At 39.0% G+C, this 27,334-nt stretch overlaps 1 protein-coding gene across 5 annotated transcripts in view; it reads right to left on the bottom strand.

Moving 5' to 3' along the window:
* The window catches only part of LOC111142164 (nuclear receptor subfamily 1 group H member 4), a 58,168-nt gene extending 37,319 nt beyond the window's left edge, over positions 1 to 20,849 (bottom strand). For 3 of the 5 annotated variants that reach the window (XM_022495164.1, XM_022495163.1, XM_022495162.1), the window contains exons 1-2: positions 20,771 to 20,849; positions 4,602 to 4,967 (exon numbers count right to left, since the gene is read on the bottom strand). In XM_022495164.1, the coding sequence (XP_022350872.1) occupies positions 4,602 to 4,967; positions 20,771 to 20,849 (445 nt within the window). Of the gene's footprint in view, positions 1 to 4,601; positions 4,968 to 11,725; positions 11,847 to 20,770 lie in introns of those variants that run through there. The other 2 variants (XM_022495160.1, XM_022495161.1) reach the window with 2 other exon arrangements.
* Between the last annotated feature and the right edge of the window lie 6,485 nt (positions 20,850 to 27,334).

Here is a 27,334-nt window from a genome sequence, read left to right on the forward strand (position 1 = left end):
TTAACTACAAAAGGCTTCCAATGTGGTGAAATAGTTTAAGCCCCACCCCCTTGCATCCCACTCCAAGATAATTGGACCTATAGAGTTCAGTAGGATCATGATCAAATTTTATAAACTCAGACCTCAAAATCAAATAGGATTTCAGGAAGTTCATGTGTGAGTCAGGGCGCCTCAGCCCTGATGCATAAACAAAGGGCCCACTGGAAACACTCTGCATCTATTCCACACACCAGAATAGACTCAACAACTATGGAGTCTTTTCTAGAACTTCAGAACTAAGTCAGAATATGTTCAAAAGGACCATAGGTCACCCATTTACTCATTAAAATGCCCTTTAAGAATTCTACCATTCAAAAAAAAAAAAAAAACCACAAAAAAACAAACAAAAAAGAATTCTACCATTCTCTCACTGACAAGTGTAGACTCTCCCAGCCTGGAGATGGATGTGACTGACATAGACCTATTTGGAAATGCAGCCATTTGAAACTTCCAGTCAGATGCAGATCAGTTTTGTTAGCTGAGGTTTGAAGTTTGAATCAAAATTCACCCACACATGAGCACATTTTCATATGCCCCACTGATAAGAGGGAGAAAAGAAAGCTCTTGATGTAATCTGATGCTGAGCAAATGGCAGACACTGTCAATGCATTATGCTTGTGTTCTTAGAATCATTGCTCTTTAAAAATGTATTAGAATTTCTCTCATTGATGCCATAAGTGTTGACAATAAAGCATTCATTATAATTAGAAATAGATATGAGGGGCTCCTATGTGGCTCACTGGGTTAGAGCCTCTGCTTTCAGCTCATGTCATGGTCCCAGGGTCCTGGGATCAAGTCCCGAATCGGGCTCTCTGCTCAGCAGGGAGCCTGCTTCCCTCTCTCTCTCTGCCTGCCTCTCTGCCTACTTGTGATCTCTGTCAAATAAATAAAATCTTAAAAAAAAAAAAAAAAGAAATAGATATGAGACTAATGAAATCAGGATATTTAACCGTGATCTTTGTTTTGTTTTTAAGTTTTTAAAAACTTTCTCCTGTGTGTATGTGTGTGTAAGTATCACAGATCTGACAGACGTACAATGAAGTCCTAAAGAAAGAGAGCTGCCAGGATCTTTACATATAAAATTAAGTTAATTCTACAAAGACCCTGTGAAATAGATATTACCCTTTTTTTTTTTTTGCAGTGTGAAGGCTCAGAGAAGCCAAGTATTCCACAAACTAAGAATTGGCTGGCCGGATATCCATGGCACCCACTTCTACTCTAGGGTACGTTCTCTATTGTAAAGGCAGGAAAACTGGACACCATCTTTCCCAAAATCCCTTGCAGCTAACATTGTGGATATGATTTAAGCTCTGCAGGACATACGCCCTTGTAAGACTTGTTTCTGCTGGCAAGCAGGGCTGTGGAATTGTGCTATGGCAGCATCTTGGTTTCCCATTGCTAACTTCGAGGGCATTGAAAGGCAAGACACAGGGTGTTTGTCATGGGTATATTAAGTTTAGTTGGCAAGCCATTGCTCTGGAGCCAGTAGTTACGGGGGAGGCATCATTCTGATCCTTAGATGGCAGCTATGGTGGTGTCTTTCTGGAGCCAACAGCTCTGTGTTACCTTCTTGTTTTCCCATCTTCTTGACCATAGCAAGTCCTTGGCAGGCCAGTTCTGCAGGGTGACCCTGAGCATCCTCTTGGAGACTCAGCACAGAACCTGCTCCTCTACCCTTCCAACTTCTCCTACATTAATTCCTTACTGATAGAAATTTTTATTTATTTCACTGAACTCTGACCAATATATTAAGTAACATGCTTACTCAGCCAAGAATGACAGTCTAGAAAACCCCAAAATCCACACCATTCCTTTGATGGAAAGCTATGGAGTAAGACTCATTCTGTATTTGGTAAGCACAGATATCAAAGGAGTGTGGAGTGGGGGGCCAAGTTGGCCAAGTAGGCCTGCCTGGCACGGGGTACTGGTTCTTTCCCTTGTAGTCTACCCTGTGTTGTGAACCTCCTTCCTATTCACTAAGATAGGATAATTTTCATTTGTTTCCTAAGGAGAACATATACAAAGCACAAAGGAGCTCATTATTGGCTTTTCAGTCATAAAAGCCTAAGCATCAAGATCCCAGACACTAATTTTCCCCAAGTTGGGATAGATAGACAAATAAAGAGAAACAAAAAAAGCCAAGTCATGTTAAGTTCATGAGAAGGCCCTGAGTTCTGTCCCTCCCACCTTCATGCCCAGACGGTACCCTGGGATGTGTGTATTGAAAGAATATAGCAACTCCATGTCATTCAGGAGTCCTAGAACAAAAGAATTCTTGTGCCCTTTCCTGGAGACAGCCTAGAGAGGCATCTGTGTCTGCTGCTACTCAGGGCGGCATAGGAACAGGTGAAATGGTCTCTCTGAGCATCCAGGCATGTCCACACCACATGGGAGGAGCATCAGGAACCCACCCACCTGAGCTGCGGAACAGCAGGCAGAGCAGTCAGGAAGAAGTGTGCTCAAGACCCCAGAATGGAGCCTCAAAGACCCTTCCGACTGGTGACTGAAGACCAGCTAGAATAACACCCAGCAGATGCCGTACCACATTAACAACGGTGAAAACCAGAGTCTCCCCCGCAGTTCCCAATCCCTGCAGGACACTGTGTAATCATAGAATTTAGACAAAACCCCAGAGAAAGGTAGGGGTTTTTTTGTGGGGGGGGGATGAGTAGAATAATCCTGAATTGAATGAAATATAGTTTCCATGATTTCAATCCAGCTATACAATTCAATCCAGCCATACAAAATGAGTTTACGTGTCTCATATCCATGCCCTGAGTGCTGTACTCTCTCGCTACCCAGCTTCCAGTTACTTCTCGTACTCAATCTCCATAGCCATTGGTCTAGAATAGGGTCAGCAAAATACAGCCAGGCCTATGGGCCAAATTCAGCCTACTGTCCATTTTTTTGTTTTGTTTTTTTTTTTAATTTCCTTGCCTATTTTTGTAGGTTAAATAAAGCCACAGTTATGCCCCTTCTTTATGTGGGTGTGTTTGCAAAGTTGAGTAATCACAACAGAAACCGCGATGGTGCAAAGCCTGAAATATTTACTCTCTCTTTACAAGGAAAAAAACATTGCCAACCTCTGATGTAGAACACAGGCTCTTCCTCGCTCCGTCCCATCTTTTCCCCACACTCTGGTCCTTTTGCTCCCACCATGGGGGCAAAGTTTCAAGTCAGAATCAATGAAAAAGCTCAACCTTTCTCTGCTCTTAAAAATTATATCTGCATCCGGATCCAGCTTTTCCTTCCTGAATTTCCCCAAGGATGGGTTCTCTCCTGAGTACTTTACTGTCCCCTTGTGTTCTGTGATCCTGTAATTTTCTGGTCCCCTCCCATTTCTGGCTTCCTTGTATATCTTTTAGGGGCAACTCTTCCCTTGCCTGCTTTTATTTTATTTTTTAAAAAGATTTTATTTATTTATTTGACCCAGAGAGAGAGAGAGAGAGACAGCACAAGCAGGGGAAGAGTCAGGCAGAGAGAGAGGGAGACGCAGGCTCCCTGCTGGGCAAGGAGCCGGACACAGGGCTCAATCCCAGGACCCTGGGATCATGCACTGAGCTGAAGGCAGCCACTTAATGACTGAGCCACCCAGGCGCCCCTCCCCTGCCCACTTTTAAAGTCAGTGTTTTGGGGGGTTGTCTTAGGCACACTGATTTCACTCCATTCACCCTGGGTGCCCCAGAGTCTTCTTGGGAGGACCAGGTTTCACAAAGTGTTCACCTGTAAGGGGGTGACCTGACTCAGATTACTGACTTCAGAGTTTTATTCTCTGGCCCAGAAAATACCAATAGTTTATCCATTGATTTAGTCAATATTAGTCTTGAGCAAATAGCTCAAAGAGTAGAATGACCACTCAGTAGGCAAGGATCAAAAGACAGGATAGGCTAGTGGTTAACTCCAGAGCAAAGGCTCTGGAGTTAGGCCTATCAGTCATGGATTGGAAGCTCCACCTCTAATTAGCTGTGAAGCCTTGAGGAAGTAACCCACTTTTCTCATCTATAAAAATGAGAATGAAGTATTAGAACTAATAAGTTTACTATTGAGGTTTAATAAATACATCAACTAATAGAGTCTTACTCTCTTTGATCTCAGTTTTAAAAGAGATGCGTTCAACAGTTTCTCTTTCTTTTAAAAAAACAACAGGGGAGCGTGGGTGGTGTCTGATTCTTGATTTCGACTCAGGTCGTGATCTCAGGGTTGTGGGACTGAGCCCCACGTCAGACTCTCTGCTGGGCATGGAGCCTGCTTGGGGTTCTCTTTCTCCCTCTCTCTCTATTGTTTTCTCTGCTTGCTTTCTCTCTCTCTCAAAAACAAACAAAAACCCCATAATCCATTTAATTTCTTTAACCATATGTGAGGTTGTAACTAGAAAATATTTTACTTATATATAAGCTAAATACACTAAAAGGCTTTTCCTAGAGATTTATTAACAGGTAGGCATGTAGGGAGAGAAAATGGGAAGTTATCTGGAAAAAGGGAAGAATTCAGTCTGAGGGATTTCAACAACCAGTTCAAAGAGTAAAACCTCAAGGAGAGAATGGCCAACCAGAGGTGCTTACCTTTGCAGCCCTCACAGGTCAGTGCATTATAATGGTAACCAGATGCTCTGTCTCCGCAAACAACACATAATTCATCCCCTTTTATTCTCCCTGCGGATGCACTCATTCGGGCCTTTTTTGTTACAGGAATCTCTGCTACCTCAATCTCTCCTTGGTAGAGAGTCTCCGCTGGCATTCGCCTGAGTTCATATATTCCAGGAGAATACCACTCCTCGGGCTGCTGGGGATAGAAACCTAGGTTGGAATAATAGGATGACGACGAAATCTGTGGCTGAACTTGCGGAAACGGAACATTGTTGTATTGTGAGTATGGCTCTACTTCTAGATTCTGTCCCAAAGGTCCTGCTGCTTGCTCTGTTAGTACACCTGGACAAGAGTAACAAAATTGGAATTAATGTCTAAGAAAAGACCAAAATTCAACTATATAAAAATTGACAACTTCTTTACAGAAAACAAAAAACAAAAACAAAAAAACTATAAAAAGGATTTAATGACAAATTACAAGCTCCGAAAAATATCTGCAACATAAAAGACAGACCAAAGACTCATATCACTAACAGGTAAAGAGCACCTGCAAACCAATAAGAAATATTCAACAACCTCATGGGAGATAAAGGATATGAAAGGACAGTTTTTAGAAATACAAACAGAAAGTGTTTTATAAACATACAAAAATGCACTCACCTTTATCAACAATTAAATTTAAATTTAAATTGCAATATAAAATGACCATGTTCATCCTCGAATAAGTAAAGATTAAAAATGCTCAATAGAACACTCTTAGAGAAGCAAACATTCTTAGAGGACAATTATTCATTATCCTTCAGCATTTGAAACTCAAATACTCTTTTAACACAGACATTAGACTGCAAGGAAATTTATTTTAGAAATAGGCACGTATTTGTGTGAAAAGCTTCTGTAAAGATATCCATGTGTAGGAAAATCTGTAAAAACTATAAATTAGGAACTAATTTAAATATCCACCAATAGGGGTCTTATTAAATTGCATTATGTCCATGCACTGAAATATTATGTAGATGTGAATTTAGATCTATATGTGTTGATAAAGAAAGGTTTCTATGATATGATGTCATTTGAAAATATTAACTTATAGAATAATGTATATATTTATGTGGGTATTAAAAGAACAATGTGTGTGTGCACACGCATGTGTACAAGGCAAGTTTCTGCAGGATACAAAAGAAACTGGATGATGGTGACTGGAAAGTGAGATTGTTCCATTGTTTTCTGGGGTAGGAGGTTGTATGGTGTTTATGCTGTTTGTAACTTTGCCATGTAGATTAGTATTTTAATCATGATAAAACAAAGAAGGAGCTTTAAAAGAAAAAAGAATGCAGTGCCTGGAACTGTGAGTATGGTTCAAATTCTAGTCCTGTTACTTATTTTCTGTGTGCATCTTGGCAATTTATTTAATGTCTTTAGGGATCAAATTTCTCTTCATAAAACAGAGAATAATAGCTACCTCATTAGGTTGATGTAAGAATTAAACAAGATCATGTATGCCAAGCACTTTGCTAAATGTTTGGCACACAAAGAGTGCCAGATAAATTAGAGTTGCCATTAAAATAGTAATAATAATCATTATTCCTACTGCCGTTATTACAAAATGAGCCTTTTATCTATAAAACCTCTAGGTGTTAGAAAACTATCAGGTTGTGAAAGTGCTTCTATTTCCTAGAAACACAAACAATGACTCTTTAGAAAATAAAAATATTTAAGCTATGCAAAATGCTAAAAATTTTAACAAACATAAATAAGATATAGGAGAGTGTACAAATGTGTCTGATTCTTCAAAGCATGGTCAGGCAACCCTAGCCCAAAATTCCAACTCCACCTCCGATGAACAGTGGAACTTTGGGCAAATTGCTGAACTACTGATGAGCCCAGTTTTGATGGCAGCAAGCTCGGGATGAAAATATCTATCCAGAGTTATGTTGAGGATTGAATGGGGTAATACAGATTATTCCACAGTTCCTTATGAAAGTCTTGGGGTCACATGTGTTTTGGAATTCAAAACTGATTGACTGTGTTTTAGAACAGAACACAGTGCTCTTTCTCCCTGTGTGGTCTGGGACAGAACTCGGAATCAAACACAGCAATCTTCCATGGTGAAATGTATAAATATTCATATGATTCAGAATAAGTAAATAAATAAAGGCCATTAATATCCTCCCATCCATTAGGGGTCAGGTTTTTGCCACCAGAGAAATTTGTGTCAAAACTTTGGTTAAAATGTTTCATTTTTAAAGCTTTTGGAATTTAAAACTGTCCATTAGGGACTGTAGATCTATGCATCTATACATTTGCAGTGGTTGTTATTATTGCTACTACTACTGTCAGAAAACTCTTAGAAACTCTATCCTAGTGCCAGGAGCTTGTATATTTGCAATTCTTCTCACAAAATCCTATGAGGTGGGTAACATTAGTATCCTCATTTACAAATGAGTAGCCTGAGGCACAGAGAAGGGAGGCAACTTTACTCCTACATTCCTAAATAGCTGAGATTTGAACTTTGACAGTCTGACTTTAAAATCATGTGCTGAGGGCTGCCTGGGTGGCTCAGTTCGTTGGGCCTCTGCCTTCTGCTCGGGTCATGATCTCAGGGTCCTGGGATCGAGTCCCACATCGGGCTCTCTGCTAGGCAGGGGGCCTGCTTCCTCCTCTCTCTCTCTCTCCACTTGTGATCTCTCTCTGTCAAATAAATAAAATATTTAAAAACAAACAAACAAACAAACAAAAAAACCCATGTGCTGAATCACTCCTCTCTGGGATAATTTCAGATGTGTGATGCTTTAAAGAATGAGAGTTCACGGTTTTCTCTTCGTCTCTTCGTCCCTCTGTACCTCAGCTGGTGAGTCCCTTCAATACCTCTGCTTGCCGGTAAGCTGCAATCAGGTGTGCGAGTTGCCACATGATCCTACCTTTTCTCTTCCAGCCATTTCTCATGTTTTGAGTTACCTAATCCTTGAATCTGCATTGCAGGTTCCAGACTCAGAACCTCCCTTCCCTGCCCCCAGCTCCACTGCTTCCTGAGCCTGGAACTTTCTACAACACAGCCATTTGCTCACAGAGCTTCATCTCACTATTCTCCACTTAATCTATCTCTAAATTTCCTTGTAACTATAGCTTCTTTTGGGAAGTCTTCCCTGACTCTAGGTCCCAGGGTGTTTTGAGTTTAGTTACATGGTACTTACCTATCCTCCGAGAGCTGCCCTTTGCTCATCTCTAAAGAAAAGACTTCATGCTGGATGACCTTACAGTTCTTCTTTATATCTAAAAATCTCCATAAGTGAATGACAAAAAGACTATGGGCATGAGAACTCAAGGCTTTTCTACAATGGCAAAGTGGAATATATGCGTACCAAAAGTCTGTTGAAAAGAATGCTTTCTGCATTGATCCAGAAAAAGATTGTCAAAGCACAAAGTATATACTATCTGGGAAAAAATTAACTTCCTGTCTTCTATGCCTGACTTCTCCATATAAAACCAACATTAAGTGATTATATCTGAAAGACAAAGTTTTGGCAATGGTGCTTTGTCTTATTACCACAAAATAGAAGAATATGAAATAGAATATGATTACAACAAAAAGAAGAGATAAAATATAAGCAAAATCCTGATCTATTTTATAACCAAATATGACTAAAATTTGTGGAGTGAATGGGTTTGAAAAGAACTGAAAAGCATGAAAAGCATTACTTTCACTTATACTTATTGCTGGATTTTATCCCCCAACCGATCTTACCCTGTCAATTACTGGTTCCCACCCCCAACCCCTGCAGATCCAACAAGGTAAAGCAACTTGCCTGAGGTCAAACAATTAATGACAGAAACTGGATTTTACAAAATCCAGGGAAATGTGTAATTTTTCCTCCTCACGTGACAATTCCAAGATCTCAAATCATTGTTTCAATTAAGCTAGTATTCTTTTTTTTTTTAAGATTTTTATTTATTTATTTGACAGAGAGAGATCACAAGCAGGCAGAGAGGCAGGCAGAGAGAGAGGAGGAAGCAGGCTCCCTGCTGAGCAGAGAGCCCAACGCGGGGCTTGATCCCAGGACCCTGATACCACGACCCGAGGCGAAGGCAGCGGCTTAACCCACTGAGCCACCCAGGCGCCCCTAAGCTAGTATTCTTATAATCAATAGATAGCATGTAGTCCTGACTAAAGTCAGATCGTGGCATCAAAATCTTATTGGTCCTTTGGAATCATTTCAAGCAAAATGGAAAGCTTTCACAAAGACATTGACAATATTATATGAAAGCAAGAAAACATAGTACGAATATGAGAATAGCACATAATATTATTAAATAATGCTTCTATCCTCAAAGCACATCCACATGTAGTATTTCAGTGTCCCCACCAAATCTCCACAGTATGCAGGCAACTTATAAGAAGAAGCCCAGCATGGTCAACAGCACCCAAAATAGAGGGATTAGAACAACTTCCATCATGAATTGACTGTAAGACTTTGAACAACTGCCTAACATTTTTTTTCTGTTTTAATTTCTTCTATAAAATGGAACTATTAACAGCCAGCCTTGCTATCTTATAAGGTAGTTCTGAGTATAAAATAAAGTAGTTGAGGAAACGTTTTGATAAGTTGAATGTCATGAAAAGACATGTTTGTTCCCTAAAGAACCTAGCAAAATCCTGATTTTAATAGTTAACTGATAGTTAATTAGTAATTATCTTAGTCTGTTTTGATAACATAAGTTATAGGATACTCCTTTCATTTATAAATATTGTATTGATACTTGCTATTTTCCAGACAATGTGTTAGGCTCTGAGGATACAAACAGTGAACAAGACAAAAGGAATACAGATACAAAAGGCTCCAGTCATTCCCTACACATGCAGGCATGTGCGTGTGTGTGTGTGTGTGTGTGTGTGTGTGTGTGTGTGTGTGTGTGTATAGAGATATTAAGGGCTGGGACAAAAACAAGCGAACAAATACCAGAACTCTCTGATAAAGCACAGATGTGGAAGAGCAGAGATGGGTCAACTTTAAAACATGATTTCTATAAAAGTAAATTTATTTTTACTTTAGTACAATTTAAAGTAAATAATAATATATTAATATATATCTATAAATTTGGATTTATCAGTGCTTTTCCAGAATCAGTCTATCCCAAAGTGGGGGGATTTAGATTCCTTTATGATAGGGAATGCTCCCTGAGAGTTTAGGAAGAAGTTTAGGAAGTTTAGTTTTTTGTTTTTTTGTTTTTTAAGATTTATGTATTTATGTATTTATATTTAGAGAGAGAGTGTGTGAGCAGGGAAGGGGCACAGGTAGAGGGAGAGGAAGAGAATCTCAAGCAGACTCCCACTGAGCACAGAGGCCAATGCAGAGCTCAATCTCACGACCCTGATATCATAACCTGAGCCAAAATCAAGAGTTAGACACTTAACCAATGATCCACCCATGTGCTCCGAGGAAGAGCTTTTAAATGGGAACACACAAATGTACAGACACCTGGGAAGTCTGAGACCCCCTGCAAAGGAAAGCAAAATTCTTCTGGGTAGAGTCTCTAGCATTCAGTAGTTTCTCTAAAGGAGTACCATCTAAGGGAACTTCCTGAGATGATGGAAATATTCTATATCATCAATACGGTAGCCACTAACCGTATGAGAATATGGAACACTTGAAATGTCGTTAGTGATATTGAGAAACTGAGTTTTAAGTTTTGTTTAATTTTTTAAAGATTTTATTTATTTATTTGACAGAGAGAGACACAGCGAGAGAGGGAATACAAGCAGAGGGAGTGGGAGAGGGAGAAGCAGGCTCCCTGCTCAGCAGGAAGCCTGATGTAGGGCTCAATCTCAGGACACTGGGATCATGACCCGAGCCAAAGGCAGACGCTTATCAACTGAGCCACCCAGGCACCCAGTTTTATTTAATTTTAAATAATTAAAATTAAAAATTACATAGCCACTTGTGGCTAGTGACTACTATATTAGACAGTACAGCTCCAAGGAGTTTGTGATGTGTTTTTATTGTTGGGGTTAGTCTGTGAACTCTTTGGGGAATATATTAGGTTATATTCCCCCCCACCCACCTTTTTTAATTTCATTCCTGGTGCCTTACACAAAGCCTAATACAGTGTGCTTAATAATGCCTATTAAATGGAAATGATAGAAAGATTTGCTTTTCCTGCCTTCTAACTGATTTTGTAAATACAGTGTCAATCACTTTTAAACATATTTAAATAAAATAGTATGCTGCTAACTCTACAATCATATATTCAAAATTATAATTATTGTAAAAATGATTAGAGTTTCTCTTTTAACTGAAAATTTAAGAGGTAAGATTCTGTTTTGAAAAAATATTAAAATAGATAATATTACATGATATGGTCTATGTTTTAATTATAATCTATGTTTTACTTCAGAGAAAACAAATAGTGTAAGCCTAAAACTGAACTCTTTACTTATCTGATTTTCCATCAATTTTGGATAAATCTGCTATGAAACTAATTCAGTAAATCAGTGTTTCTCAATCTCTCTTTATTTTTCTCATCACAAGCCATAGTTTGAAATACATCTTATATCACAACTCCTGTATACACGTAACCATATGTAGAAGTAACTGAAACAAGATTTTCACAAAATAACACTTATCCTTACTTCTTGAAGTGCACTCTGACATTTCTATGCTACTCTACTCTTATTCTATTCTATTCTAAACTATTCTAACTTTTTAATGGTGGTCATAGCAACAAATAGACTTCGTGACCCACTGGGATCTGAGATGTGCCATTTTTAAAATACTGCATTAAGTACGTACTTCAAAGTACTTTTTCATGTGTCTACAGGCATTAATTAGAGCTGCCTAGTGTTTAACTTGAGAAAAGCCTGCTAATTTTACATAATATTTAATAAACAATTTTAGGGAAAACATACTTAGATTTTATCTCAATGAGATACTCACCTCCCTAAATCCTCAAAAATCACCCCGCCCCCAACTTCTCACCCCAGCCTTCTGGTTCTGACTAAGACATCTTTGACAGACACCCATTGCTAAAATCTCAAACAAAAGCCCTCCACTTCCTCAGTCCAGTTGCAGAAGTTTGGTCAAGAGCACCTGTGAACAGTGTCTTACCTTTATCAGGCTTCATGTTCATCATTTCCATAATAAATCCTGATGATGCATGTCTATGGTGAGGACTACTTTGAATTGGATTTTCTAACCCCTGAAACTGCATTACCATTCTTAGCTTACTCACAGCAACTGAAAATGAGACCAGGTAAGCAGCGATAGAGGCCAGAGGTTGTGTGGTTTACTGATTAACTTCATTACAGAGCAGAATATTTGTAAATGTTTACGAGAAAAGTCCTCGATGCCAAGTTGCCTAGTAGCTGGAAACCAGTCTTTTAGCTAAATATTTTGGGGGCGCACTTTCGAGTTTTAGAACTTAATAGGTAGAGTAGATTTCTGTTCAGTGGCTCTAAAAGTGGATTTGGGGTCAAGTGCCATACTCTGTGTCTTGACATTTGTTCCTATCAAAAGTCTACAGAATAATATAATTTTGTTATGTCAGAAAGCACTGAAGTGTAATGCTTAACAGTACAAGACCAAATGATCTGGGTTTATATTCAATGTTAGTGGAATTGTGTTCCCCAACCTCCCCCCCAAATTGGTATGTTGAAGTTCTAACCCCCAGACCTCAGCATGTGACATTATTTGGAGAGAGGGTTTTTATAGAGGTAATCAAGTTAAAATATTCATGAGGATGGTCCCTAATCCCATATAACTGGTCTCCTTATACAAATGGGAAATGTAGACACTGAGACAGGCAGACGTAAAGAGAAGACACTATGAAGAGATAAAGGGAAAAGGCAGTCATCTATAAGCCAAGAATAGACCCCAAGACCAGGAATAGACCCTTACCCCACAGCCTTCAGAAGGAATCAATATGCTAACCCTTTGGTTTTGGACTTCTTTCTAGCCTCAAGAACAGTGAAACAATCCATTTCTGTTCTTTTTTTTTTTTTTTTAAGATTTTATTTATTATTTATTTGACAGACAAAGATCACAAGTAGGCAGAGAGGCAGGCAGAGAGAGAAAAGGGAAGCAGGCTCCCTGCTGAGCAGAGAGCCTGATGCGGGGCTGGATCCCAGGACTCTGGCCTGAGCTGAAGGCAGATGCTTTAATCCACTGAGCCACCCAGGCACCCAATCCATTCCTGTTCTTTAAACCACCCAGTCTGGTCCTTCATTACAGCCTCCTTAACAAACTAATACTTCCAGACTCCCTTGGTACTCACTAGCTGTGGACGTGGACAAATTCCTGAACCATTTTATTTCTCCATTTCCTCACCTGTAAAATGGGGCTGATAACCATACAACCTCACAGAGATACAATGAGCATTAAATAAGATAATATTTAATAAAATGCTTAGCACAGTAGATGGCTACCCACCGTCACTACATTAATGTTATGATTACTCAGCTTTGGACTCAGGTTGTAGGGTGGCTTACTTACTGAGTAGGAATAATTCTGCAGCATAATCTGTGGATATCAAGCTTGTGACTATTGGTTATTTTTTGGAAGAAAGGGTTTTAAAATAGGATTCAGTAGGCCCAGGGTTAAGCTCACACTTAATGCAGCCAGACACCCTGTATAATCTTAGGCCAGTCTCAGGTTCTGTGGGCCTCATTTGTCTACATCAACAGATGGTAAAACATAGATAATAGTTCTTGCCCTATTTCCCCTCATAGATGTGTTGTGAAGATAAAAAGACAATAAATACGAGAGCAATTTGAAAGACAAAAGTGATCTGTATAAATGCAATCATCCTTGCCAAGACATTTCTACAGCCTTCACACTTTTACAAGTGGTTCCATATACATTACATCATTTGATCCTACTTGTATCCTCTGAGGAAGGTATTATTTATGATGCCCCCTATCTTCTATCATATTTTACAGACTCCACAAGGCAACTCAGTGACACTAAGTGATTTGTCTAAAGTCACGCAGCTAGTGAGGCATTAAGTTAGGACTTTAACCCAGGTCTTCTGACTCAAACCCCGTGGTTGAAACACTAAGGCACACTTGCCCTCATCGCCAAGAAAGAGGAAAAGAGTGATGGTCCATGGTTATTTTTTGGTTTGGATTGTCAAATCAAGGCTTACCGTTTGCAAAGCTATTCTCAATCCTCAGTCTACTTCTGACCTTATTGTCTTCTCCTCAAAACCCCAGAGCTATCCTTGCCTTGAGAGGTTCATGAGTGAGAGAGCTACCCAGAGGATGTAAACCAGGATAAAATACCTATGAGTTTTCCATTTTATTTTTTAAAGATTTTATTTATCTATTTGATGGAGAGAGAGAGACCACAAGCAGGGTGAGCAGCAGGCAGAGGAAGAGAGAGAAGAAAGTTCCCCACTGAGCAAGAGGCCCAGTGTGTGGCTCAATCCCAGGACCCTGGGATCATGACCTGAGCTGAAGGCAGACACTTAACCAACTGAGCTACCCAATCGCCCTAATAAATCTTTTTTTTGTTTGTTTGTTTTGTTTTAAAGGAATTCTCTACTGACTTTCTCAATGGTCAAACAAATGGACCTCTTGTCCTAGAAATTGCTATACTAACAAGGAAACGAGTAGGACAATTTAGCTGATCTAGGAAACTGTCTTTCCTGAGTAAAATTCACACAGGATATTCTCATAAGATGGACTGGACACCTTTGCTTCTCTCTCAGTGATGCCCAACAGCCTCACGCTTTTTTTTCTAAAAATCCATTTTCCTCTGCCATTCTGTGCACTGAAATAATAGCCACTAGTCATATATGGCTACTTAAACTTAAATTAATTTAAACAAATTAGAATAAATTCCTTAGTTATGCTGGTTTTATTTTAAGAGTTTGGTAGCCACATGTGGATAGTGGCTATGGCATTTTGGACAAAGTGGATCTAGAATATTCCATCATCATGGAAAGTTCTGTTGGTCTTATGCCTATGGTACTTGGGAGCAATATGAATGATGCATCATTTGTGGTAAGTGGGAGCATCAGCTATGAAGCCATGAAAAAAGGGAAGTCCCAGAGCAAATATTGGCAATGCTTTTCTGAAAACTATCTTTGAGAAGTTGGCCAATAGACTTTGAGTAATGTAATATCATTGGAAAGACTTTTTCCACAGAGAAGGTTAAGAAGAGTGTTCTATTTGCCTGGATCCTTAACCATCTAATTCTAATTGCTTGTCTTGATTATATTTTGGATGCCACTTATACCTATAGAATCTTAAGCAGATTATTAAACATTGTTAACTTTCCACTTTCTCACCAGTAGAAGGAGAATAATAATGTTATGTAGCTCATAAGAGTGTTGTGAGAATTAATGTCAATGGCAGATAGTTATAGCACACTTATGATGTGCCAGGCATTCTTCTGAGAACTTGATTAAATAAAGCAATTCACTCGTGTAAAGTTGAGGAATTTGACCAAGACCATGTACCAGTAAATGACAGAGATGGACTTGAATGCAGGAAATCTGCTAACAAGTCTAAAATGTGCTTAAGCATGATATCTGACTATTTCTTGAAGCACTCAAGAAATAGTAGTTGTTACCATTGTCACAATTTTTTTTATCCCTGTAGATGTATAAATTTACAATCTGATTTTATAGTCAACCTTTCTCAGCTTGGTTAAAATGTTTAGTTTTTAAAGCTTTTGGAATTTAGAACTCTCCATTGAGATCAGCTTTTAGTCTGCAAGGTTGAGAGCAAGGACCTGGATGGTATTATCCACCAGCTGGCCACTTGTCTAAAATTCTTCATCTCTCTCCAGCCTTTTCCAAACTATTCATGCCTTATCAAAAGAAGCAGTAGTCCATTTTGTCATAAGTAAAGTCTCTGTCCATAGTTCTTTACCTTCTTCCATTTTTTACCTCCACTAACAAGGGTTACCAGATCTGAGATTCCTGGGAGAACAAAAACCAACCCATAGTGAATTAATAAGAATCTTATATATTGCATAAATCTGTGGAAAAGATGTGGGTAAGAAACAATATTTAAATTATGCTAAAACATAGCTCCCATTTTGTCTGAGCCAACGGTATCCTTCCATCTTCTGGAAACTTTTGTTTGTGATTTACCCATTAGAACAGAACTACATTCACTTGAGTTGAACCCAGTGAGATAAACCCAGTGACTTCAGATACCTGAAGTCAAATTCAGAAATATTCCACAAAACTGCATCTAAAGACCTTTAATTGTATTTTAAAACATCTAGCTGATTTTGTAACATCTGAAAGATTCTTTCAATTTAAGCAAAAGACATAAACAAGAATCATATTCCAAAGTGAGTTTCTTCTAATAAAAATAAAGCTTTACTCAGAGAAAACAGGCATCAGTAGCTGAGAGAAGCACAAAGTAATGAAAAAATAGCTAAAGGAAAGGGATTATGGGAGATAGGCCTCCTACCACTTGCTGGGCTTTATTCAGAATTGGTCTTTGGAAAGACTATTAGATACCCTAATAAAAAATAATATAAAACTATGGATTCCACAGCTATTGTTAGCAATGCCATAATACCAAGATGAGATAGAGTATGTGTTTCCTTTCTTAGGGCATCCACACATTTATTTTCTTACTGTCAGGTTTTGTTGGCTCCAGGAAGATTCTTTGCATTCAACAATGTTAAAATAAATAGAACTTCCTTCCCTTAATGGGTAGAGTGGTGTTTGTCATTTCAACAATTTAAGTAGCAACAACTACGTTGCAAACTCTGGATTAATTATGTTATGTGATGCCTTCAGAGCACTTTCCCAGACAGTCATTCAATTCTCCCAACAAGCTGTGACATGTCATCATTATCCCTGTTTACAAAGGAAAAAACTAAACTTCGGAGTGTCTCCATGGCCTCCAAGACTATTTCTTTCAATTTCATTGCTTATTTCCACTCACAATCAGTGAACTTTTCCCAATATCACTGAGCTAAAAGAATCAGGACTCATTGTACTGGGAACGATAGATACGGGAGCATAAGACAGTACCTTCTATTGCTTATTCTGTGCTATTGTTAGAATGCTTTTCTATTAGTCTGAAATTCTGTGATTTTTTGAGTTCTTAAAGCACAATTTGCTAAAAGAATACATGGGTTGTATTTAACATACCATCTCCTACCCTATTCGCCATACGAAACCATAGGAAGCTATGGACTTTGCCATTATTACCTTTTATTATGCACTAATTGCATAAAGGCCCTGCCTTCTTCACTCATCAGGCAACTCTTTCTCAATTCACTAAATTAATCTTTGACCAAGCTTCCTGGCTTGCAGGATGTCCCAAAGGAAAAGAGACTTATCTCTTTTGGGTCACCATGTCCTTCCATGCCGAGTCCTGTGTATGGATTGAGTTACCAATGAGCTAGATTCCCATCTGAGTTTGTCAGGGATGTGTGACAGCAGAATAAATTAAAGGACCTCACAAGGTCATTCCAGCCTCTTCTCTACAACTCCATTCTGTCTAGGCTTCTTTCCTTTTTTTCTTCAAACAGCAGTCTAAGAAACAGAACTATAGAGCAAATCTGTACCATCCCCCCTTAAAATCTTAGCCTTCCTTTGAATACTTAAACTTATTTTGGGGAAAATCCCATTTATAGTGTGTGGCAAACCCCTCTGGTGGCAATGTCACATCCTTCAGCCCACTCCTCATTTCAGCTGTAGCCACAGCAAATGATCACACCTGAGTTCAGACTCACCTCATATTCAGTCTGTCATTTCAGGAGCATGCCACACATCTTTTTGCTTTCTGCCCAGAACTTCTCCAACATCACAAGAGACCACTTGGCCTGATTCCACTGGGAGTAATAGAAGCACAACCCAGGAGTGCTGGAGAGCTTATGTCTTCAGGGGTGATCTTCAACCTGTTACTAACTGCCCTAGTCCATGGTCCCTCGGAAGACAATTCTTTGTGCTACTCCCAGGGGTGTCAGGTTCCCTCATCCACAGCAGTGACCCTCATAATTCATCTTGTCTTGGTTTTCCTCTTTCCCTGTCTCATGACCCCAGTCTTTTGCTTCCACCATCCACGATCACCTCTCACATAGATTATCTGCATACAAGTCCCTGCTTCGGGCTCTTCTCTTCAGGGTTACCATTTATACATGTGGAGCTGCTTCCCCTTCACCTTAAGCAAAGCCTTCAGCGAGTGAGGGGTTCATAGCCATCTGTGGAAGACACTGAAAGTCCTCACTCCAGAGGTCATCACTGTCTCTGGTGCCCATTAGTGAGTGCTCATCAGTATTTGCTGAGTAATCTTCATATCACCTTCCTAATGTCCCAACATGGGGATTTCATTATGGCCCTTATAATCACCTGCAGGGAGGAGAACCATACCCAAGGCCACCTTAAAAGTCACATCGTGTGCCAGATGAGTACCAATGAGTCCAAGTCGCCACTTTCTGAAATGACTGTAGCAATTTGTGGACTCAGACGTTAAAACTATACAACAGTTCCGGAATATGTAGTCTAATAATCTCCCATTACCCATACTAGTTGGGAATACAAGGGTCCAATGAGAATACAAGGTCCAGAGCCCATTCACTAGACCATTTCAACTGCCCTAAATAAAAATGAAAAGACAAGGAAGTCCATTCCAGACTTTGAGCTTTTTCATTTACCATTTCCTCCACCTAGAATGTTATCCTTGGCTTCTTGCCTTTCAGTCTGAGCTCAGTTGTCAACTCCTTAGAGGCATTTCCCAACCACAGAAGTTAGAGCAACCCCATCCTTCCAGTTACTCTGATATCACCCTGTCTTGTTTTTATAGCACTCACCACTACCTGATATTATTTTGCTTATTTATTTATTTATTTATTTATTTATTTATTTGCATGTTTATTGTGAGTCTACCCTCCACTAGGATTTTGCCTATCTTACTCCCTGCTTTCTTTCAATGCCTAGTATATAATTGGTACTCAACTTTTGGGTGGAAAAAATGATAGCTATCCATATTCTCTACCATCAGCCTCACTTTTCTTTGTTGTAACAACATGATAGCTGTTATTCATTACACAGACCATTAGAAAAGAATTCCATTCTCCAGCTAGTTGGGCCCATGAGTTAACACTTGCGAATCTCTGGTATATCTCAAGATCCAGGAGTGGTGAGTTGGGCACTGCCAGTTACTCATCCCTGAGCCACAATGTTTTCCCTAGTGCTCTGCATCCTAAGCTCAGGGTGGGAAGCCCAAAGAATCCATCAGTGTCATCAGGACACAAAAGAAGATGAGGAGGAGGAATAAAGAAATTAAAATGCAAGTCTTTATCCACCCCTTTGGCATACGTTTAGCTCAGGTTAGTTAAGCAGAGTGAGATCAAGGGCCTGGGAGGAAAGAGATGTAAAAATAAGCTTAGAGCTAGCTCTAGAACTTAATGCAGAAAAGGAAAAGGTGCCCCCAGATACTGGTGGACCAGGAGAGAAGACCAGATGAATATTTGAGAAAACTGATCCAGCCAGGAATAACAGCTGTGCTTATAGCATGTGCAGCCTGTGCTCTCAGGAATCTTAAATGACAGTGTTAGGAAACAAGATGAGAATATGGTCTAGCAAAGGAGAGCTAAAGGAAAAGCAACACTGGAGGCATGAGTCACAGTGCTTCCTTAAGCAATCATTCCCAGATGCTTCTAACTTGACAGCACTCCCACAATTTTGCTCTCTCTGCTCACATCTTTTTCACTTCATAGCTGATGAGGTTAGCCTTCAATCTAACGTGCTTGCTTGGGGATCTTACCACGTAGTCATAAAATTTCAGTGAGGTGAAAAAATAATCTTACGTGAAATTTTCCTTAGTTTATGATATGCACTTACAGTTCTAATTATCCTGAGTTCTGATTAGTAGACAAGAATTATGAAGATGTCCATGCACTGTTTATTTTAAGAACTAATAGAAGGGTAGACCAGAAGCAAATAATCAGGTAGTTGGCCATAGAGGTAGGGCTCATTGGCCTTGAATGCATGCACATGGAAGAAATAAGACAAGTATGTCTGACAACTGGCATTTCATAAAAAATAATAGTGCCTTAGGTCTCTCTAAGAGTTATTCATAAATATCTCTTTTTTTCTCTAAACCTCTTTTCTCCTTCCCTTTTATTATTTATTACTTGATTCTTATTTATCAAATGCAAACTAAGGTTAATAAAATATGGTCACTGCCTTTAAATGTTCATATACTGCATGGGGCAGGTAGATATGTAAATAGGTAATACAAATAAAAGAACTCTCCTTGGAAATGACCCTCTAAACCACTGTACACTAAGATTCTAATGAGTAGTAAATAATAGCATAAGCTATTAATTAATCTCTTTCAAGGATGTCTGCAACCAAATAGGGGATCGTCCCTTCAAACAGTGAATTTTGTGGAATTTCAAATGTTTGCATTTTCACTATCATAGTCTACCATGTTCCATGCATTAATGGAGAGTAGGAGAGTAGAAAACTGGGAGCATCTAAGTCTCCCAACAGGGCTATTGTACAAAAGGGAAGTATTTTATAAGTGGCAGGCGGCTTCCCTACTCCATCCCAAATATTGCTGCTGTTGAGTTTGCTGGTGTTCCCAATTAAAACTCTTTATAATGACAGTTTTTTCATAAATGCATAAAGCAAAGCAATATATCATTTTATGGTATCATCTAGTTACAGATCTACTGAAAACAACCTAGAACAGTTTGTCCTCAATCCAATTTAAATGACTAATCATGACACTATGCCATATATCCCCCAGCATGAGATGAATAGTGGAAACTATAATCTAAGTAATCTCAGCTTTTTATAGGTATAATATTAAACCATAAGAAGCATGATTTCATACTTTAGTACATGCCATAATAATATCAGAATTAGCCTGTAACAGGAATTCATTTCTACTCTCACATCTGTTAATTATCTAGTCTCATGGCCTTGGGCTAGTCACAAAGCTCTCAGTCTTGCAGTCCTCATCTATAAAAAAGAAGACCATTAGGTTCAATAAATCCAAGGTCTGATCTACCTCTAATCTGGCATAGTACCTAAAGTTTACTGAGTACTTAGGAGGAACAAAAACATTTGCCAGTCTCTGTTGGATTCATCATCTAGACATTCCCCCCCCCCATATTTCCAAGTTGCCTTTTTTTTTTTTAATTTAAATTCAAGTGAACTTGACAACTTACCAAATAAATTGTCAGAAAGAGAAAATTCTTCTGTGACAGGTAAGTGGGAGTGTTCGATGAGATTCATTTTTGATCCCATCCAAATTGTTCTATTGGAGAGAATGCCCCTTTGTTATGGTGGTCTTCAAAAAAAAAAAACAACAAACTCTGAAAGACAAATCAATAAGTAGAGAGTTTGAGGAAGGATTGGCAGTGTAGATAGTTGAGAGACAGAGAGAGAGGGATGGAACAAAAACTTACACACAAAATAGCAAATAGATACCTTTGTAGACATTTTGCCATAGCCTTTCAGTACATATCTGCTTTCAATATTTATCATTTTTACACCTTATTTGGACTCACAAATGCCCAAGATATGTGCCTTCAAAAGAGAGACTCTAATGTCTGGGAAAACACCATATGTTTTCATTTAAATTTCAGCACTTGAGAAATTTGGGCAAGATTTGATGACATTTTGGTTATCTCTTCATTTCTTTTACAAGTAGAAAAAATAGAAAGAAATAGAAAGTCATGGACAAAAATGTGATAAATCAATGACTTATTATCTTAAACCTTATTCCAAAGTTGAGCAGGTATTTACAAAGACACAAAAGTGATTTAAGACCACTTCCTGCTGGAATCTTCTTGAGTAGGCACTATGTTGGCAAATCAAAAATTCAGAAAGTGTTGTCTCAGAATCTTAATTTTTGCTTTTGTCGTAAAATTTCAGAGGCTTGCATTTTCACTCACAGGGTCTCCCATGGTTTATATTTATGTGAGCTAAAATAAAGTTATGGTAAAAAGAAAAATAATGGTAGATCTCACCAAAGTGTCTGAAGTTTCATCCTGAGGAAATGTCCAGAATGAATCCAAGAGCCCAAGAGAAGCAATGTCTACTTTTAGTTTTATTTTTAGGTCTTCTTTTCCTCCTGCCTTCCAATATTTCTCCCACTTTCCTGCAGAGGTAATTTAAAAGGTCAAGTAATGAAAACTTGTATTATCAGAATCTCTTTTCCAATGCTGTTTTCCAAGGATGATATTCAAACCTCTTTATCTTGTCTCCACCAAGAAATCATTTTGTTTACAAATAAGTAACTATATTTGCTATTCAGGAAGATAATATAGGAGTTCTGTTGAGCAAATATTTATTTCTTTAGACTGTCCCTGCTACTTATGTCTTTATTTATTTTTCTTTCACTCATCAGAATGTTCCAGTTCAAGCAAAGGTGAGATTCAGATACACTGGGATACTGGTAAGGTAGTCTACCAGACTATGCTGCTGCCTTCATTCCATTATTCATGCTTTCAAAAAACATTTATTGAGAACTTATTCGGCACTAAATTCTGGGCTGGATCTTTGGAGATAAAGCAGTGAAAGGAAAAAGAAATGTCTATGACTGATGACATCAAGCTTAATAAAGAAAAGAGACATTAAAAATAATCACGGGGGGGCGTCTGTGTGGCTCAGTGGGTTAAGCCTCTGCCTTCAGCTCAGGTCATGATCTCAGGGTCCTGGGATTGAGACCCACATTGGACTCTCTGCTCGGCAGGGAGCCTGCTTCCTCCTTTCTCTCTCTTTGCCGGCCTCTCTGCCTACTTGTGATCTCTGTCAAATAAATAAAATCTTAAAAAAAAAAAATCACGGGGGGTACCTGGGTGGCTCAGTAGGTTAAGGCCTCTTTCAGCTTGGGTCATGATCCCAGGGTCCTGGGATCAAGTCCCACGTCAGGCTCTCTGCTCAGCGGGGAGCCTGCTTCCCCCTCTCTCTCTGCCTGCCTCTCTGCCTACTTGTGATCTCTCTGTCAAATAAATAAATAAAATCTTAAAAAAAAAATTTTTTTTAAATCACATGTATACACAGATGATTACAGATTGTCATTACAGTGACCCCAAGATTAAGGCCCTAATAGAGAGGTTTTAGTGTGAAAAGGAATCAAGATAGGGAAAAAGCTGATGAAGGATGTGGTTTCAAGGGCAGTTTCTAAAGACGGTCAAGACTAGGGCACATCTGAGTTGATGAGAAGACACTAGAGAGGGGGTGGTTGAAGACACAAGAAAGAGAACCTCCTGCTATAGGATACAAACCATGCCCACTATGGGAATGCAGACAAATCTGGGCCCATCTAGTGAACCAATGTGAACCATGCCCTACCAGAATCTATTCTCCAGGAAGCCAAGGAGCCTGCTGGGAGAAAACCCATTCTAAAGGCAGGCGGAGCCAAGAACCACGACCTTCACCCTAAAGCAAACCTTAGTCATTTGAGAAATGTGTAATTCTCACTATAGCACAGTGTTTGGCCAATCCATACTGGATTCAAAACTCCTTCCTACCCTATAAGCTGAAAAGAAAAGCTATAAATAAAAATGAAACCTAGAAACATTGATGTATAAAGTAGAGGTAGACCCTTCCAACAGAATTCTTCCAACAAGTAGGAGAGAGTACTTGTTTCAGTGCCACCCTTGCTCTCACACCACTCTGCCACATATCACAGTGGAACTTTGACCCCAAGAGGACCAGGGCCTTTCCGGGGCAATTGTGTAATAGGAGCAGCATGCTAGGTCTCACCATAACCCACAGAGAAGCAGAGAAATTGTGACCACTGGTTGGCCACTGTTCTCACTCATGGATACAAGAAATAATGGAAGCAGCAGCAAGAACAAACCTGATCATGAACAAACAGGAGACCCTAAGGCATTTCTGAAATACTTGGACTTTGACAGAAAGCTAAAGGTCCTGAGGAATAAACCAGTGAAAGTTGAGTTGTTACTGTTAATGAGACCTCATTCAGACTCACAAGCTAGTTGCAGATTAGGGAGAATCAACGTTTAATATGTTTATATAAATTATATAGGTGTATATTCACTGTGTATATATTAATATATCAACTAATTATATGTAATAATTGTGTGTGCATGTCTGCATATTGTATAATAAATGGGTTGAAACCCTCCCCAAAATTCAGACAACTATTATTCTAGGTAGAGCTCCTCTTCTGGAATAGAAAATTCCACAGTTTCTCAAAATAATAATTTCCAGGAACCCACAATGTACAGAGACTCTTATTTTCCTAATATTCAATCCAAACGTATACTCTGTAATTTAAGACCCATATCCTCTAATCTTTAAAAAAAAAAAAAAATAGGAGATTTCTGTTCTTTGTCTCTTCCTTTGGGTTTCCTTCTGTGCTACCTTTTTCTCACACTTGTCTTTTTTAATCTTTAGTCATGTTCATCAAGCTCCCTCATACTTCCGTACCATATGATAACTCTGTAGTGTTTTCCAGGTATACTCATCTTCATTTTGGATTCCTATATTTTCCTTTATATGTTCATATAACTTGGTACCTTCAAGTGCCTGGCACATAATAGGCCCTCAAGAAATGTTAGCTCAATTAAATAACCTGTATTAACTGTTTCTCCTACTTAGTTCTGCCTAGTTCCCTGCCATTTGTCATGCTCTTCCTGGAAGTGGCAAAAGATAAGGATATGATTCCCCTATTAGCACAAAGGACATAATTTGTCAATCTCTTACCCAAATGAAAGCCCAATTCCTCTAATTCTATAGCATTCGGGTTACTACCCCTGGCTGGAGATCCATTATGTAGGTTCCCCTGATTAGCTAACAAGAAAGCCCTCCAGATCCAGAATCCATGGCAGAGTCTGCTCAAACCAGGTTTGATGGAGTTATGATTCCTGAAGGGGCTTAAAGAAAAGGAAACTCTAATTTTTAAAATGGTAACGCAAGCACATGGTAGGAAAATCAAACAGTACACTTAAAATTTACCCTTTTGCTTATATATCTATGGTTGTCTTCACACAATAGCAGAGTTAAACAGTTTCAACATAGTCCACATGGTCTGCAAAGCCTAAAATATTCACTATCTGGTCTTTATAGGAAACACTTATAATCCCCACTCTAACCTACAGAGACATGTATGGAAGTGTTGAATCCATAGTCAGAATAGTGTTGTAGAAGGCCTGGGTGGGTACATAGGAAATTTCCATGGCATCTGTAATACTCTCCTTCTTAAGCTGGAGGATAAATACAAGGAGGTTGATGATATTATTCAATGTTTTTGCATGTGGGAAATATTTCATGATGAAAAAAGATTGAATGAAATTATATATGTAAAAATCTTCCTCATCTGTGAAGTTATGCAAGTTCATACATGATTCTGTCCTCCTTACACATTCTTAAGGCTCTGAGGAAAGAGTATTCCTTTCTTTTAAAAAAATTATTTATTTATTTATTTGACAAAGAGACAGAGAGAAGATGAGTGGGGGGGGTGGAGAAGGAGAGGGAGAAACTAAGCTCCCCACTGAGCAGGGAGTCCAACGTTGGGCTCAGTCCCAGGACTCTGGGATCATGACCAGAGCTGAAGGCAGACGCTTAACTAACTGAGCCATCCAAGTGCCCCAAAAGTATTCCTTTCCATAAAATGTTTGGGGACTCTAACTGTGGCCAGTGAGGCATTACTGGAAGCACTGAATGGCACAATGAGATCTATGTTTAAGAGTACTCTAGTGAGAAGGTGGGATGGGGAGGGTAAGCAGTGAAAGGCAGAAATTTGTGGCTGAAGTGAGGGGATCACGTGCTTCACTTTGTGGGGTCTGGGAAATGGAAAATAGGGGCCTTGAATATAGCAAACATAAAGAGGGGGCTGGGAGAAGAAAGGCTGATGATTCAAAGCTTAAGCCCTGGGTATCAGTGGAAGCAGGAACAAAATGTTTATTTTACTTCATGTTTATTTGTATGATGCTGTACGCTAAGTCGTAACTTAAGGACCCAAGAACAGTTTCAGAAATCGTTGGCACTGTTTGTTTTTAATGCGATAAGACACATAGTGACTGGTAACTTAGACTCCAAATTTCTGGTTATCAATTTTTACTTGTTTAGATACTTTGTGTCACTGGAAGTTCATGGTGTGTGGATCTCCTCTGATGCAGCATAAACCATTTGCAAACAGAGACCTTGGAGAAACCCTGTTCCAATTAAACAGCTTTGACTCTGATTTAGAAGAATCTCAGTTCTCAGAAGATGAAGATAAAAACCAGTTACATGTGCTGGTCCTCTATAAACTGTTCACACGCAAGGACACCATCCTTGGTGACGCTTTTCTCAGATGAACCCAGTTGTTGAGGGCAAAGTTAAATATGTAAATCATTCTTAAAGAACAGTAAAAAAGTAGGCTTTTTCTAGCTGTCATTATTTCATGCTCAGGGGAAGCTGTGGATTCAGCTAAAATTTGGAAGAATGCTCTTAAGAGAAAAGAGAAAGGAACTCTTAAAAAAAAAAAAAATCTGGTCTTCCCGGAAGCACTCAAACTAAGTAATTCTTTTCAGGGCAAAAATACAATTTAAGGTACATAGATCCTTCCCAAAGTCCAGAGAGATGTATAAGACAATGTTCGGCCAGTACCAACCACAGGTCAGGAAGGATGACCTTGAGCCAGTGTGGTCATTGTGACCACATTACCCTGAAAGTGGTGCCCTCTAGGAACAAAATGGTATTTATTACTGTCACTGTAACTAGTACATATCTGGGGGAGATAGACTAAAATAATATCTACCATTTTATGAGTACTTACTATGTGTCAGCATCCATACTATGTTATTTCATTTAATCTATAATTAGTCAAGTAAGTATTAACATACAAACTTTATAGATGAGAAAACTGAGATTCAAAGAGATTCAGCAAACTTCTCAAGGTCACGCTTCTCAAGGTCACTCTGACACATTGACCTTCTCACCTAGTGGTAAGCAGAACAGGGATGTAAACCCACATCTAACTCTAAATTCATGCTCACTCATGCAGCTCTCCCACTGAGACTGTAACTAACCATTTACTAATCCTAATCCTTACTAATCCTTACTTAACTAATCCTTACTTAACTAATCCTTACTAATCCTCCAACTAGTGTGGTGAATCGGCAGTTCTGCAAAGTCACTTCTGCCTAAGGCAGTCAATGTGTTCATATGAACAAATTAATTAAGCCTGTAAAGGGTTTGCCTGTTATATTTATATTATATTTATATTATATTATATTATATTGATTCTTCTTTCGTGTTTCTCAAGTCTCCATTTAAAAGTATATTACCTTCAAGTATTGTAAGCCAAAAACACCAGACCTCTACAGCCTCTACAGCCCTTTGAGTTTCTGTGAATGGGAGTTATACAATGGGGCTTAAAGAGTGGCTGAGCTTTATCTCCAACTGGATAAAAAAGTTGAGTCCCCTAGGGCCATGAACCTGACAGTAAGTATTCTATTCTGTACTTGTCTCTTGCTTATCTTGCTCAAGCCCCAGTCCAGCTTCTCTTGACTAGCGCTACCCTTCAGGAGGTTTTCATACCGAGTACTTCCTCTTGTCATAGTTTTAATTCTATCTTTTCGTTTGTAGTGATTAACTGTCTGTCTTCCCCACTGTACCATCAATTCCAGGAAAGCTCACCCAGGATCTCCAGTGCCTAGCAGACTGCCAGACACATAGTAGATATGCAAGAAATATTGTTGATTGAATGCATTAGAGGATGAATAAACTAACTGAATGCACAAATGAAAAATGAATAGTATACCTTCACAGAT

The sequence above is a fragment of the Enhydra lutris genome, unplaced genomic scaffold, assembly GCF_002288905.1.
Source record: "Enhydra lutris kenyoni isolate GAN:26980312 unplaced genomic scaffold, ASM228890v2 scaffoldscaffold7, whole genome shotgun sequence".
Lineage (NCBI taxonomy): Eukaryota > Metazoa > Chordata > Mammalia > Carnivora > Mustelidae > Enhydra > Enhydra lutris.